This window comes from Talpa europaea (assembly GCF_964194135.1).
Source record: "Talpa europaea genome assembly, chromosome: 1".
Lineage (NCBI taxonomy): Eukaryota > Metazoa > Chordata > Mammalia > Eulipotyphla > Talpidae > Talpa > Talpa europaea.
The window spans coordinates 109,216,271-109,233,677 of record NC_140073.1 but is presented as its reverse complement, the minus strand read 5'-3'; the positions used below and the strand labels follow the sequence as shown (position 1 = coordinate 109,233,677).

At 35.1% G+C, this 17,407-nt stretch overlaps 1 protein-coding gene across 3 annotated transcripts in view; it reads left to right on the top strand.

Moving 5' to 3' along the window:
- The window catches only part of TLK1 (tousled like kinase 1), a gene marked incomplete at its 5' end in the record, with an annotated part of 119,329 nt that overhangs the window by 33,335 nt on the left and 68,587 nt on the right, over positions 1-17,407 (top strand). For all 3 annotated transcript variants that reach the window (XM_084247595.1, XM_084247594.1, XM_084247593.1), the window contains one exon: positions 8,943-9,014. In XM_084247595.1, coding sequence (XP_084103721.1) covers positions 8,943-9,014 — 72 coding nt within the window. The remainder of the gene's footprint in view (positions 1-8,942; positions 9,015-17,407) is intronic.

The following is a 17,407-nucleotide window of genomic DNA, read 5'->3' as shown; positions in this document are numbered from 1 at the left end:
GTAAGTTAGAGGGTTCCTTTTTTTCCATACTCCAGCACATGCTGTGTGTGGAGGTTCCTCAAAACACTAAAAATGGATCTACTGTATGGCCCAGCAATTACACACCTAGTAATCTGCCCAAAGGGCACTAAAATGCTAGAATGCACTCCTGTGTTTATTGCAGCACTATTTACAATGCTAAGATATGGAAACAGTCTAAATGTCCCAGAGCAGATGAATAGATCAAGGAGATGTGGTATATATACACAATAGAATACTCCTTGGTGATCAAAAAAGACAAACTCATGCCATTTGTGGCAACATGGATGGAGCTGGAAGGGAATATGCAGAGGGATGTAAGTCAGGAGGAAAAAGATAAGTATTGGATTGTTCTCTTATAAGTACAGAACATTGAAAAACCAAACAAAGGATCAGGAAAATGACAAAACTTGCAAGCTGACCATACATCTGAGACATACAGAAGGTGAGAGAAAGGTAGAAGGGTCAAAACGGAAGAGCACAAGGTACTGTGGTGATGGATCTTTGGTGCTGTGGTTGTGGGAGAACTACAGGGACTGCATCTGAGAGGAGAAATCAAATACTGTCCAAAAATTAACAACAATGTAGGAAAGTAATATTAAAAAAATCATTAAGTTAAAGATAAAAAAATATTTAAAGTTAAGGCAACCATTTGAAAAATTAAAAGTAAAAATAGGAAGGGAAATTGTAATGTTAGTGTGTTCTAAACTCTTTTTTTTTTTAAGTTTTATTTATGCATACAAGAGCTGGGGTACAGGCCAGAGATGTGGTGGGGTGGTGTGAGAGTATTCACCAGAGACAGAGTGGGGAACAGAACAGGAAGATTGACTGAAGTACACTGCTGAGGGGAGCATCGGGTGAGTCAGGAGAGGTCTGCTGCGCCATGTGGGTTGCTCTCTGGCTGGCTGGGAATTGAACTCTTGTGCTGCAGTGGCTGCAGATAGCTGCATAGGTTGCATCTTAACCCTTGCGCCACCAGGGAGGCACCGAGTTCTAAATTCTTAATCTTTCACAGCAGGGTCAATATAGGACCCACTGAAATACAGTGCGTACAATAAAATACTCTGCACCTGTTTGAAAAAAATACTCCTGTTAGCGAAAGGAATGAATAGGCTCTGTATGCATTGATTGGGAAATTTCTCCACGATATGTTAAGAGAAAAGAAAACACTGCAGGACAGTTAACATAATGTTATCTTTTGAGTAAGAAGGGAGAACCAGTGAATGTGTATTTAATTTGCTTGTGTAGACATAAAAACTCTAGAAAGATAATAAGACAAGCTGAAGTAGCCTTTGTGTTGCTTACTAAAAAAATTGAACCAATTTTTAAAAAAGTGATTGTTTCTAAATAGTGAAACTGGTGTGTGGGAGGGGGGAGTTTGTATTTCTGTTTTTTCACTGTGTTGCACTTATATTTTTAAAAATGTTCCTTGAGTGTGTTTTTTAAAAATCTGTTTTGTTTTAAAGATTTCAAAAGTCTGTGTGCTTACATATACGCATGCTGTATACCTGAATGTATGTGATTATGCACTATATTCTGTCATGTTTCCACCATGTTTCTTCCTCTCAATAATTTTGAACCTTTGTTATCTTTTGGCATTGATAAGTAACTCACATACCATAAAATGGATCCATTTAAAATATACATTTCACTATGTTTTAGTATATAACAAAGTTGTACAACCATCACCACTGTCTAATTTTAGAACATTTTCAAAAGAGATCCCATAAAAATTGGTAGCAAACTTCCCTTTTCCAGAGAATATTCTATACCCTGATAACCAAGGTCTGCTTTCTCTCTCTGTCTGGATTTGCCTTTCTTGAACATTTTGCATAAATGGAATCATACATGACATTTTGTGTCTGGGTTTTTCACCTATCACAGTTTTTTCAATGGTTCGTGAATGTTGTCTATATTAATATTTAATTCCTTTTTATGACTGAATATCCCATTGTGTTGATATATCACAATTTGTTTATTCATCAGTTGGTAGACATTATTTCTTTTTTTGAAATGGATGATATTACTGATAAACACTCTAATAGAAATATTTGTGTCAACATATGTTTCCAGGTTTTTTAGGTATATATACACACACCAAGGAGTGGGGTTGAGTCACTCTGACACTGACCTGGGGAAGAAAAACAGACATTGGAACTTAGAGCCCAGCAACAGAGTCATCCATATATAATAACTTGATTTATTACTCCAGTGCAGTGTTGTAGTAGATGATGCTGAATCAACTGCATATACATATGGAAAGAAATGCTCTTGACTCTCGCCTCTTACCATCATACAGCAGTCCAGTTGAATTGTCTATCTAAATATGAAAGATAAAATTCCTGTAAGAATAGTAACAGATTTCATAAATTGTTCACAAAGAGACTAAAGTTTGATTAATGTAACTACATTCAAATGACACCAATGTATGCGTGAAATGGCAAGCATTAGAGATTTCATACCCAGATATGTGTTGGAGTTTCAAAAGTCAACTTGTTCTCCCAGCCCTATAATGAGTATTATTAGAACCATATCTAATTCTTCAGCCCTGCATTCTTTCTTCACAGAGGCAGTTCCTTTTACCTTGTAGGTTTTTTTTTTTTTTGTAATTCATGTGTTGTTTTAGTTATGTCTGTATTTCTAAATGAGATTATTGTAGTTGTTTTGTCTTTCTCATTTTTTAGATATTTATTGACTATTATAGATGATGAGTTAACTCTTTTAAATGATCCAACCCTCCACCCCTATAGAAATACTCAAACTTACCTGACCCTCCCCCCAATTTAGATATTTCTGGCCCTAGTTATATCATTATTTCATAGTTTATATTATGACAATGTAAATTTTATTTATAATGAAGCCATGTGGGATTCCATTTCTTCTTTTGTACGGCATCTTATTTTCATAGAGTTAGAAGTTGATTTAGTTCTTCAGTTTATTAAGTGTGAGTGTCCACATATACTCCAGGAGAAGTATATTAATCTCTCATTTTTTTTAAAGATTTATTTATTTGTGTATACAAGAACGGATCTAGGCCAGAGGTGCAGGGTGTGGAAGGATTCACTATAGACAGTGTGGAGCAGAACAGGCAGATCTACTGAAATACACTGCTGACGGGAGCAGTGGGCGAGACAGGAGAGGTCTGCTGTGCTAGGGATCAAACTTATGCTGCAGTGACTGGGATAGCTTGATAGTGCTGAGACTTTAACACCTGCGTCACCACAGAGGCCCTAAATCTCTCATTATTTTCAAGTAACAAGTTGTGTACTCTTTTTCTTTTGGCATTCTACTGAAATCTTTCATTCTTCTGTTCTTATCTAGGAAGTTTCTCTTCATTTTTTCTGGATGCCTGTCATCCTGGGATCTTTCTTGATCATGATGGGAACTCCTTTTAATATCTGTTCTGTGTGTGAACTCCTGTTTCCTGTATGCCATTGCTACACTTCTTGGTTTTCTTTCCTTGTTTTGGTGGAGCAGATTCTCTATTTCTGAGAAAAGGTGCTTGACCTTGCATAAAAGGTGCTTGACCATACCCCCAACTTGGTTGTTAGTTTGAGTGTAGAATTCTATATTGGAAATAATTTCCTCAGAATTTTGAAGCCATTGTTTCCATTACCTTCTAGCTTCCAGTGTTACTGCTGAGCACTCCAGTGTGAATCTGAGTCTTGATTCTTTTTAAGTGACCTGTTTATTCTTCACTGGAAGCTTTTGAGATCTTTAATCTCCGGCATTCTTTTTTTTTTTTTTTTTTATAATGTGCTTTGGTCTGGGTCGTCTTTGAACCAGTGTGCTTGGTTTAAAGGTGTGTCCTTCCAAATCTGGAAACTTACCCTTTCCAGTTCTAGAAAAAGCTTATTGACTTATTTCTTTGATAATTTCAGTTCTTTGATTTTCTGGTTCTTATTTTTGGAATTCTCATTATTTGGATCAGGACTTCTTATACTCTATAGTTTCCTTTTTTTTCTTTCCTTTTTTTGGGATCCCTTTCTGGGAAGGTTCCTTCAGCTTTATCTTTGTTGCAGCTGGGGTTTTTGGTTTTTTTTTTTCTTTCTGCTACTGTATTTTTAATTTCCAGGAACTATTTTTAGTTGTTATTCTATAAATGATTCATAGTCTGCTGGTATTAGGATATTTGTAATAATTTTATTTCTGTGTGAATTTTTTTCTCCCTAAGTTGTTTCTGTTTCATTTATAGGTTTCTTATTTTTTCTTGTGTCTTTAGATATATGGTATGATAGTGGACTTGTTTATATCTGTGCATAGACACTGTATCACCAACTGGATGCTTTGCATGGATAATAGGCAGAACCGAACTGACTGATGGGTTTTGTAGTTGGTTGATTTGACTGTTTTCCTGTAGAGAAATTCTACAATTTCCTACCTGTGGAATGTAAGTTTGTCTGCTAACTTTCTAGAATTGACTATAAACAGGGGGCTAAGAACTCTTCATTTAGTGTATAGGACTTGAACTTGATAATCTTCAGAGTTGGAAAAGTCAAATTGTTCCCCCAACCCTATAATGAAAATTATTAGAACCATGTCTGATGCTCAGCCCTACATTCATTCTTCACAGAGGCACTTTCCATATTGTCCCATATATAGCTCGGTTGAGAGTTCTGTAGGCTCATCATTTTCAGAGGTTAAATCTGGCCTCCAGTATTTATGATAAGCCAGCATTCAGTCATACCTATTTTTTGTATGTAATTATCATTTTTCTCTGACTGCTTTCAAGATTCTTTCTATATCTATGCTTTTCAACAGTTGGGCAATGATGTTCCTAGTTATGGTTTTCTTTGTACTTTCCTTGGTTGAAGCAATCAGTGAGTTGCTTAATCTGTAAATTTGTTATTCTCACCAAAATTTGGGATTTTATGGCTGCTCATTTTTTTCCCTTTTGTGACTCCAATTACATGTATATTAGATTTCTAAAGTGTTCAACAGACATCTCCTTTTCAATATTTTTCATTAGTCTTTAGTTTTAATAATTTAATCTATCTTTAGTGTTGTCTTTTTTCCATTCTACTCTTAAGCCCACCCATTGAATTTATTTTTTGAAAAAATTTAGTTTTCTTTTTTTTTTTTGAAGTTAGTAGTTTTTCACCACAGCAGCTGTATATATCACACCATGATGTCCAGTCACCATCTGTCACCAACCAGTTGATCTCCTCTACCTGCTCTGCTCCCCCTTCCCGTCTGATAACCACCATTCTGTTATCAGAACCCAAGGGTGGTTTTTATTGTGTCTGCGTGCTTTTTTTTCATAGATAACCCATAAGTGAATAAAAATCACAGTGTTTTTCTTTCTCTGTCTGATTTATTTCACCTACCATAATCCCATCAAGGTCTGTTTTCACAAATGGTAGAATTTCACCTTTTTATGATTTGAGTATTCTACTGTGCTTGTACTCACCTTTAGTCACTTCCATTTCTTGCCTGTTGTTTATAGTGCAGCAGTGAACATAGTGGGGAGCATATGTCTTTTTGAATCAGTGTTTTCATATTCAGATAAATACCCAGAAGTGGAATTACTGGATCTTTTGCTAGTTCTGTTTTAAAATCTTTGAGGAATCGCCATACTGTTTTCCATAGTGTTTGCCTCAATTTACATTTTACACCAGCAGTACATGAGGATGCCTTTCTCTCCACATCCTCACTAAAACTTCTTGTTTCTTTTTTTTTTTTTTTTAAGGATTTATTTATTTATACATACAAGCACTGGGTACAGTCAGAAGCGAAAGGGTGAGAGAATTCACCAGAGCCAGAGCGGGGAACAGAACAGGCAGAGTGACTAAATACACTGCTGAGGGGAGCAGCGGGTAGCAGGAGAGGTCTGTCTTGTCATGTGGGACCCTGGCTGGTGGCCGGGGATCAAACTGGCGCTGCAGGGGCTGCTGGCAGCTTCGCAGCCCAGAGCTCAACTGCTGCACCACCAGGGGAGGCCTACTTTTTATTATTTTAAGAAGTTAAAATATCTTATGAATTTATATTGATGCTTCCAATTCAAATCAGAACTACAAAGTTTTTATTTACATCTTTATTTTCTTCCATACTAACAATTCTCAAGGACAAAACAAGCGATCGGATTATAACATGATTATTTATTTACTTTCTAGACTTCTCACACACCAGTTTCAGTGTAACAGTAGCAGTACTGTCACTGTGACCAAAGTAATTATTGAAAGCAATTAAAATTTTTTCTTGTGTTTTCCATAAACTTCGATCCCCATTTTAAAAATATTAATAATTATACCTACATTAAGCCATTAAATTTTGTATTTCTTATTAAGTCTTTATCAACAAGTAAATAATAATCATTGTTTGATACCAGTTTTTAGGTTGAAACACTATTCATTTTGGTTGCTGAAAGCGTGTTCTCTAGATTCTTATTTCTAGCATTTTGATTGAGTTTATCTCTGCCTTCTAGGTATTAAAAATCAACTTTAGAAAATATAAAATACTTTCTTTTCTTGAATATCTTAAATATGTTACTCTCTTTTCTCCTGGCAATAAGGTTGCCTTTAAAAAAGTTGATGCTGGGGCCTCTCCGGTGGCGCAGCGGTTGAGCGCTGGGTTGCGAAGCTGCCTGCAGCCTCTGCAGCCGGTTCAATCCCCGGCTGCTCCCCGGCCACCGGAGGAGGGTCCCACATGGCGAGCAGACCTCTCCTGCCGCCCGCTGCTCCCCTCAGCAGTGTACTTCGGTCCTTCTGTCTGCTCTGCTCCCCGCTCTGGCTCTGGTGAATTCTCTCACCCTCCCGCGCTTCTGACTGTACCCAGTGCATGTATAAACCAAACAAACAAACAAACAAATAATAAATAAATAAATAAATAAGACATGCCTCTAGAAAAAAAAATTAAAAAAAAATAAATAAAAAAATAAAAAAGTTGATGCTGACTTTCTGGGATTGATATGCCTAGGTAGATGTACAATTTGTTTTAGTTGGTAGTTCCTTTTTTTTAATTTCCAGGGAAGCTTTCTTGAATTATAGTTTTCAGTTTGTTTTCTTATGTTAGAGCTTTTTAAAGACTTTCATTATCTGAATGTGGATCTCTTTGCTAGTTGTTGCTTTCTCTCAAATCCTTTTTATCTCTAAATTTCTTTTGATTTTAAAAATGTTCCTTTTTACTACTTAGTTCTCTTAAAGCAGCTGTTGTGTGTATTTTTCTCTTGGGTTCATTCAGCCTTAATTTTCACTTTTGAAACTTTTTTTTTCAATTTCTGATGCTTTTCTGAGTTCTCTTACCAAAATTCTAAGGTTTTTGAAATCTGATTTATGTTCATTTCATGTCTTCAGTCATTTTTGCTAGCGTTTCAGCTCATGTTGAAATAAGTTCTAATTTTCACCTCTTTCATGGGTGTATGTTCCTTATATATAGACTTTTATTGTCAAGATGTTACTCTGTATTTTAGTCTTTTTCTTTAATAATAACTTCATAAAATTGATCTACATCATTTACTGTTGCTCACTTAATGTGGTCCAGGATGACTTTTCTTACAGAGTTCTCGCTGCTATTGTTGGGGCTTTCTTCAATCATGTGGCTTTTGCTTTCTGAGATTTCTAGGCTTTGTACCCTTGCCCACTTTCATCTAGATGTTTTCTTTCCTTTATCTTCATTGTTTATAATGTACTCAATTTTGATTCTGTACCTAGTAGTTTGTCCTTATCGTGACACAGTAATGTAGATGAGTTTCAAGAGTACATAAAGACTGGATTTCTCCAACTTCTTCAGACTATACTATGGGCCCCTTGGGAGTCTGTTCTCAGACTACTTCTTCAGGTCTTGGTGGTGGTGATTTGTTCTCTGCTATTTTGTGAGGGTGAAGGGGGAATTTCATGCCACTATTTTGTTGTGACTACTGCATTTTTATTGTTGTGGATATTGCATTTTTAGGTAGGGGTTTGGATGCTTGAAAGCACGCTACTGCCTCCATTGCACTGGGATGGTTCTAATTTACCGCTTCTTAATTGCTGTTTATTTTTTTGTTTCAAGTTGGATAATCTTGCCCTAAATTAGATTGTAACTTCCTCTAAATTGTTCCTGAATCCTAACTAGTTTGAATGTTACTTTATGTTGAAAACAACCTTTATAATATCTGTATACTGGACTGATATGCAATGGCTCAGTCATCAAATTGGAAATTAATAAAAGGGTGATTTTAATGCTAGGATTAGTAGCTATTTTTATAAATTGATGTGAAATGACCTGCTTGTACAGGAGATTAATTTATGTGTTATCTTTGTCATGTGTGGCATAGCCTGTTCTCCTCTGATCTAAGCATTCCTGGAAGACATTGTAATGTACTCGTTGTCCTGAAAAAGTCCACAAAGCAATAATCTACATAGAAGACATACTAAAAATGTAACACACATCATTGTACAGAATGGTAGCTCATTTCTGTTTGTTGCAGTTCAAAAATATAGTAAAGGAAATGTAACAATTCTTGAGCCTTGCAATTAAAAAATGGTCATGATGGTAAAAGATTTTCTTAAGAGACTAAAAAAAGAAAGTGAAGGATTGTTGAGTTTGTTAATATGAAGACAAGCAAAGAGATGGTTATGGGATATAATGGAATTTGGTAAGATTATAAAGGAAATTGAACACAGATTAAAATTTTGGTTAAAAATCATTGGGTAGTAGTAATTTTAGGTCTTGCTAACCTAATAGCCAGTTCCTTTGCTCCTGAATTTGGTATTCCAAACAATTAGCTAACACAAGCCATTTCTTGAAACAGAGCAGAACATTATTGACTTGATAAAACTTTCAAAAATATTTATAGTGTTAAGCAGTTGATTTTTTTTTATTTCATTTGACTTCCTTGCATAAAGGGTCATGCTTTATAGTCATTTATGAAGAAGATAGATTATTTACTTCATAATATCTCATTTAAACTTCTAATTTTCACCTTTTAAAAAAATCTTTAACAGGCTTCAACAAATAATGAAAGCTCTAATCACAGTTTTGGAAGCTTGGGATCTTTAAGTGACAAAGAATCAGAGGTAAGTAGCTTCATTTTAAATATGGTGCTGTTAAAGTAAAAACTTTTTTATGAAATAGGTTTTTTCTTCATTGATCCTTGTGCGGAAAGCTAATGCTTTTTAAGTTTCTTGTAGTAGCTTTTTTTTGTTTTATGAAGTGCAGCATTCAGACTGAAAATTTTATTTGACATTAGAAAGAAAATAGAGTTTGTTTCTGAACTTGTACGATAGTGGTTTAAATATTCCCAATGGAAGAGAGTTAAAAGCCATTCATAATTCTAAGAGATGAAAGTGGTTTTTGAAATGCATTATTTCACTATTTTCTATTTCTATTGTTATACTTCCCTCTAAGTTTGGTCCTGGGTGAGGGCTTGTTTACTTTCTGAGATGTAGATATATATTTTTTCTCATTTTGAAATTTCTTACGGAATTTCATGCTGTAGTTTTTACCTTTCATATTTGAAAATACATGACAAATCCCATCCCCTACCACTTACTTATTGACCCCACCAAGAAAATACATGCAATTTTGGTAAAGAGGCATTTGAATCCCTGGCATAATTCACATTGAGTATGATAAGTACTTGATAGCATCTTTTAAAATGTGTAGACAGCAATTTGGATTTAAGCATTCACTTGTTGAAGCATCACTTTGGGTTTTAGCATTCACTTGTGGAAGCAACTTTACCTTTTTGTCACTATATTCTATACTATTTTCTCAGATTACAGAGTGTTCTGTCTACTTCTCAACATTGTGTGTGTGTGTGTGTGTGTGTGCATTCTCCCTGTCGGTGTTGACTTATTTTTACCTGATCCATTTTAATCTTTTTTTTCAACTTGGTTGTTGTAGATTTATCACCTTGATAGTACTGATTTGTTGTTAACACTCAATAACTCTTAGCTATTTGATTTTGGTATTCAGTGGAAAGAGAATATCAAAAGTGGCATCTTTTCAAGCCTTCTGTTAATAAAAACATCTAGGAACCTCTAGGTAGTCAGTTTTGCGTAGTTCTAGTCAGGCACCCTGACACTCCAGAGGAGTGTGGCATAGGGCTTTCACTCATCAGGCTTTCCCTTCCACAGAGACAACTGGCAGGCAGCTGAAAGGACTGTGCAAGTGACGGGACTTTATCTGCAGTAGGTTCCCTTGAGGTAAGCGTTAGTAGACCCTGTAGCAACAGATTATCACAGTTCAGCTTTTTTTCAAGTTAACACTCTTTAAGTCCTTAAAAATTATATAGTCTTAGATCTAGTCAAAGTACAGTTTTTACAAAAACTGAATCAAGAATGTTTTCACTTTATCTTGCATTTTGGAACATTTCTTGATCCTTCCACTGAAATTTGGGTCATTTAGTAATTTCACATGCTTCCTCTTTCATAGACTTTTATATTACAAAGGGCAATAAAATAACTTAAGATACTTGTTCCCCACCACCACCACCAATCTGGTGTTTTTGATTGATTTAAAATGGCAAAACTGAGTAAAAGATTACTTTTAATAGTTTAAAATTATAGATTCAGTATTTGAATTAAAAAAAAAGTCTGTAAGAAAATACCACCTCCCTTAAAGAATTCCACAGATCACTTTTGACTATTTTTAGTTAATATGTTAAAGACCTTTTTAAAGACCTTAGCTACATTTATAGTGAAATGCAATTTGATTAACCATTGGATGTGTTTAGCTTTGTGTAGAAATTTGATTTGAGGCAGCAATAGCAAATCTTTAGAGTCTTTTGACTTTTCACTGTTCTGTGTTGTGTATCTTGAGTTTTTACAAATTAATGGCTAGGTAGTACTGTATTTTGGAAATGACTATAGGATTATACATTTTCCAGATTTGAAGAAGCAAGGCCTTTTTTGTCTTTCCATTTAAGAATTCATTTATCTAGAGTATGAATCTCATATTTTATCTCTATGACAGCTAATTAATGTATTTCCCTTAGGATAAAATTTCTTACATTGATTACGGATATCCATAGATTAAGTTGTTGAGGAGTAAACAATTGCAAGATAGAGGTACTTTCCCAGAACACCTGTACTTTCTCAGTGAGCATGTAGTAAAGTTATGTAGTATTCCTTTGTCTTTAGATATTTCATTTTTTGGTACTCCACCCCTTTCCCCATCCATTACATTTTTTTAAATAATAGTTTTTTAATGAACATATAGTATTAAAAGATTTATTATTTTTAAATAGTAGTTTTCTACCACTCACTATTATCTCACCTCATTCTATTCTAGCTTTTCTTCCTGATATTTTCATATTTTAAAATGAATAATAAATATTAAGTATAATAGTTTAAAATAAATATGCATATTCTGCTATTTTGGTTCATCAATTGGACATAATTTGTTGACTCCCTCTCAAGACTTTTGAAGAGTTTTAGCTTACTTCCCCTTTCCCTTCCTTCTGTCTCCCTACCCAGTACTCATTTTGAATACCCAGAGCTTTCCTGTTTTTGTTTGTTTGTTTGTTTCTGTCCATTTACTGTTAAAAGTGAAAATCATTTGCTATTTTCTATTAGGTTGATTGAATCTACTGAAATTTTTCATAGTGTGTGTGTAGATATCTATACACACACATCTATACACAGTCACACATATATGTATTATATGAATTTTCCCGTTAGTTCTAAATAAAGGAATTGTCAAGCAAAAATAAGATTTTTCCTTTTGTTAATGAAATCACCTATTAGGAAGGAAGATACTGGTTGTCTTTTACTTTATGTTAGGTGACTCTAACTCTGTTCAGTAGGTTCCAAAAATGCAGTGTGTTTTCAGTAAGCATTGACTGCTTATCTGTTGTCTTCTAATCTCTGTGCCAACATACAGATAATATAAAAGATGAATAGGAAATAGTTCTGCCTTCAAATAAGATCCACATCTAGTAAGACAAACAGGCTTCATAAACATTGTGGATTATGCTAAATAGATGTAAATACAAGATGCTATGGGAGTAGAGCAAGAACCTAATTCCGTAAGAGAAGTCTTCCTTGAAGAAGAGATGATAGTTGATAAATTGAGACTGTGTGTTTATCCCAGAGGACAAGAGAAATGTATGAGAAGAAGTAAGGCAGAGGGGTTAGGGTATATTTTTAATTTTGCATCAAAGCATGGCAAGGAGTTTCGTCACAACTAGGGTAGTGATTGTCAAACCCAATTGCTCTTTAGATTGCCTGAGGAGCTTAAAAAAAGCCAAGCTACTTAAGTGTTTCATTGGTGGGGTGAGAATAGAGTAGATTGCAAGAATGGTTAAAAAAAAAGGGCAAAAGTCAGAAATTGAAAGCCCCCTTAATTTCATAGAAAGGAATTTGGACCTTTATCTACATGGTACAACACCTTTGAAGCAGAGGAAACAAAATACCAAGTACAGATGAAAAGTTTTCTCCAGGTGGCAGTGTAGAAGATAGATTTGGAAGGAGGCGAAACCTACGTTAGGAAGATTATTTAGTTAAGGGTTAGGACCAATTTCACAAAACTCCAAAGCTCCAAGATTTACTGTTAGGAGGAAAAGCTTTCAAAGTGTTTAGATTCTCATTACTCTATTCTCATGTTTACCTTTTGGACTGTAACTTCTTCATGTTCTCTAACTTTGCTGACGGATGGTATAACCACCCAGGACCATGCTTCTCAAACTTTAATGTGCGAAAGAATTACCAGGGGTCTCCTTATGTCTTATATCTGGAGTGGAGATTTTCATTTGTCATAGGCTCTCAGATTCCACTTTAATATATTTTTTAAAGATTTATTTATTTATGCATACAGGAACTGGGGTACAGGCCAGAGATGTGGGAGGTGAGAGGATCCACCAGAGACAGAGTGGGGAGCAGAATAGGCAGACTGACTGAAATACACTGCTGAGGGGAGCAGTGGGCGAGACAGGAGAGGTCTGCTTCACCATGTGGGTTGCTCCCTGGCCGCCGGGGATCGAACTCTTGCTGCAGAGGCTCCGGATCGCTTCCTAGTGCAGTGTTAAACCCCTTGTGCCACCAGGGAGGCCCAGATTCCACTTTAAAAGTAGGGCTTCATGACTTTGAATCAGAGTAAAGAAAGAAAGGGGGAAGCCTAGGGTTATTTAAAGGTATCTAACTTTATCTGTCGTTGACCGAGATCAATAGCACACATGGAAGTTGAGTAGATTTGGCATAGAAGGTAATGAATTGGGGATCACATTGAGTTTGAATACCTGGGAAAAGATCAAGTGAAGATGGTACTTTGTTTATACAGTGGAAGCTGTCTGGAGCTCAGGAAAGGGGTCAGTCTATAGGTGAAAACTTTGCTGGGTCACTTCCTTTTATTTAAATGTCTTAGAATGTCTATAGGAGTTGGAAACATGGTCTGTGGGCTCTATCTGCTGACTAAAAGTCTAGATTATTTTATAAGAGAAGGTGCCCATGTTTCTTAGTAATCAGTGTATTCTGTTTTAGAATCTATCTTGATCCACCTGTTTGCAGTTCTCCCTGCGGAACCCTTCCCTGTCTAATCACAAAAACCTGTATTTGTTCTGAATTCTGTGTAGTTGTTTCCCCCATCCACCTTCCCTCCAGGATGCTCTAATAAATTATGTATCTTGTAGCTTTTTTGGAATTTATAATGACTGTTAATACCATAACCATTTCTCTTCTCTACCTCTTCTTTTAGATGTTCTAGAATATATTTCTCTGCTTTATTTCTTACTGTGGTTGGGATATTTATGATTGAATATAAGACTGAATATAAACACCTTTAATAATTTTCAGAAGTGCATTTAAGTGTTTATACACATCTGCTTACATGAAGTATACAACAATAATATTTTTAAAGCAGAAACATGTCAGATTCCATTTTTGCCTCAAATGGGTTGTCTTCTGATATTAGTACGTGGCAAGATAAGCAGAGTGGTAAGAACACTTCCCGTTTCATTTTGTTTTATATACATACCCATCTCTACTTTTGCATTTTTTCTTTTTTTCTTTTAATAGTGTTTAGAATGAATATTTTTTCAGTGAACACTTAGGTACCCTAGATTGTGATTGGAAGCTAGGATTCTATTTGACAACTGTGGGAATATTGGCCTTAAATTTTAGGTTTTAGGTTGATTTCTAAAATTTGTTAAAATTTTATTTCTTTGTGTGTATGTATATATATTTAGCTATATGTGTATGTTAGACTCTGGACATTTTTTTTAAGGTTTTATTTTAAGGCTTTATTTTTTTAATTAATTTATTTATACAAGCACTGGGTACAGTCAGAAGCGTGGGCGGGTGAGAGAATTCACCAGAGCCAGAGCGGGGAGCAGAACAGGCAGACGGATGAAATACACTGCTGAGGGGAGCAGCGGGCACGGCAGGAGTGGTCTGTGCGCCATGTGGGACCCTCGCCAGCGGCCGGGGATCGAACAGGTGCTGCAGAGGCTGTGGGCAGCTTCACAGCCCAGCGCTCAAACCGCTGAGCCACCAGGGGAAGCCCATCTTTAAGGTTTTAGTTTGAGCACCCAGTAAGAAAGAGGAAAACTTAAATTTTAGTGATGTGTAGTTAAGTATCGCTTAAAGTTACATTTTTATACCCAAATATTTCCCCCTAAATAGAATTATCTTGCCTTTTACTTTTTTCTCTTTCAATCTGTTCAGTTTTAGATACCAACTTTATCATCCTTATTCATATTAGGAAAGATTCTTAATGTCCTGCTTCCTAAATTATTTTATAAAATTATTTGGTTTCATAAATGATCTTTGTGCTCTTCTACTTGATGGGTTTCTCTTTCTGCTCCTTTATCTTTCCACTGGTAGTATTTTCTCACTTACTTCCTAGTATGTTAGGGTGGCCAAACCAAAGGTCTTACTATTATTATGTTAGTTGTTTTGCTAAGATATTGCATACAGATGTTATACACACACTTTATAATATGTACAATAACTATGTCATCTTGAAGAGAATCACTCTTTGCCCGCATATGCATGTGAATGGTGTTTTTTTTTTAACACTAATAAAGACATTTTCTCAGTAGGGGAATACATTTTTTTTCCTCTTCCTGGAGACTTAGTCAAATTTATAATTTATGGGACTTAAAAGTTACTGTGAAACACCTGGAATTACATTGTAACTTATCCTGCTATAAAGAGAGAAAACTTCATTTACTTACACCACTACATACTAAAGGACTTGCTTTTATAGAAACTATATTTAGCTAGAAGTTAGTGTCTAACCCTAAAACATGTTATGTGACAGGGTTCACAGCAAAGGAAGTAGGTTTATTCCGCTTCAATATATACACCTCTTTGTCCCCTGGAAGGGAAAGTGAACTGAAAACCAAATGTGGCTCTAAATTCTGGTTCTGTACTGTATTCACAAAGATGGGGGACTGTGAGTGTTGAAATCATATGGAGACTTTTTCAGAGTAAAAGTATCTAGGCACCCTACTTGGAAATTCTCATGTACTCAGTCTAGATAATCTTTTGAATTCTTCTAAATCATGAAATCTTGAAATAATGATTCTCTGAGCCATTTACTTAGCAAATAAGCAAGCAGCTGTTGTTACATGTGTCCTTTTATAAAAAAAGTGCATTTGGTGTGGGTGCTTGGTGGTTTTTAGAGCAAGAACATTATACGCAAATAGGTGAAAACATGACTGGAAGAAAAAAATGGCACATCATTTTAACAATGAGAATATATTTAAAGTGGAACCTGGTACAGTGCTTGACCATAGTAGGTGCTCAGTAAATATTTGTTGAATGGATAATTTAACATTATTTTAGTTGCAGTATATGTCACAGGTAGTTTTTGTGCCAACTGTAAATGATTCTTAAATATTCATCGAGCAAGGTTTTCCATCCTTTAGCAGTAACAGGTGGGCCTGGTACCTCTTGGGGTTGTGTGTGAGTGAAGGAGTTGGATGGTGTGGTGATGGGGGGTGGGGCTGTACAATAAAGGGTGCTTAACAGCATCTCTGCCTCAACACATTAGATATCTACAGCTACTACTTCTGCAAATCCCCAGTAGTGGCAACCAAAAATATCTCCAGATACTGTCAAATATCCTCCGAGGGTGGGACAAATCTTTTCTGCTTTAGAATTACCTCATCATGAAGGAAAGAACATAGTTTTAGTGTGTGACCTGTGGAGCTCAATTACAACTCCATGTTTTCTACCTCTGATTATGCAAACAGAAGCTCAGAGAGGCTAATTTGTTTACAGATAGAAAGTTAACAGTCAAAATTCTAATTTCACTGTTTGTCTTATGCTGTGTTCTGTCTGCATAACTTAGAACTATCACCCTAGTTTGTCTTTTGAAAAAGGTACTCTAAGATAATTTATGGTGGTATCAAATTTGCCAATCCAAGATATGTGTGGACTTAACAATACTGCACAGATGTTTTATAATATAAATACTGCTGTAACTGGATCTTAAGGGCAATCTTCGCAAGTTGACATTATTGAGAAATTCAGTAGATTCTAAAATATCCTGCACCTTAGTAAACTTTAAAAAAAAATACGTGTTTTGTCAGCAGAATAGTAATTATGTTAATTTTATTTAAGATTAATTCTCATTTTCTAAAATAACAGTATCTAGAATGGCAGACTCTTGGACTTGTGATTTTTCTGCTGTGTTTTAACAATTTTGGTCTTTAGTTCTTTATGGAAATTTATACAAAAAATAGTTTCTTGATTTTTAGAGATTTTGTTGTCTTTAGGTAGGGAAATATATGATTATTACACATAATATGTATTTTTAGATTATAAATATATTATTCCTGATCCTGATGATCCAGCAGCATTACTTTTGGAGCTTTTTAAAAATTATAATTTTTTCGGTCTCTCTCCAGTTGTGGTTAAATTTGAAATAGGACTCCAGTATGGTTTTTAATAAATGTTTTGTAATTATGATATAACATATATAGTCATTGAGACTCAGTGCTTATAAATAAAAGAATTTCTTTTAAAAAATAAATCACTTTTCTGGTCATCAGTTTATTACTGTAGAGAAAACAATAACAGTGAAATACCTTTTTTTTTTTTTTTTTTTTTTACACTTTAGGTAGCTAGCTCTTAAAAGACTGGGGGTAGGCATTCTTGTGCATTGTTAGCATAGATATAGGTTGCTAACATCTTTGAAAGTATGAGTTGGCAGTATCTTTCAATTTGATGGATGGTGTTTTGTGATACCTCATTTAGACTTAAAAGTATCCCAAAGAAATAATTGTTTAAGGATCTGACAATTCATGTTCAAAGAAATGTATACAGAGACATTATACATGAGTATGTTATTCCATCATAAGTGTCACAATAGGACAAAATTGTGAAAGAACCGTTCTGAATTTTACTATAATAAGTACTCTCAAAATGCCAACATTTCCAGAATAAGTTATCTTAAAATTTTGTTTCCACCATCCACAACATTTGTTCTATATGGCTGTTTTATTCTTATCATATGTTTTGAA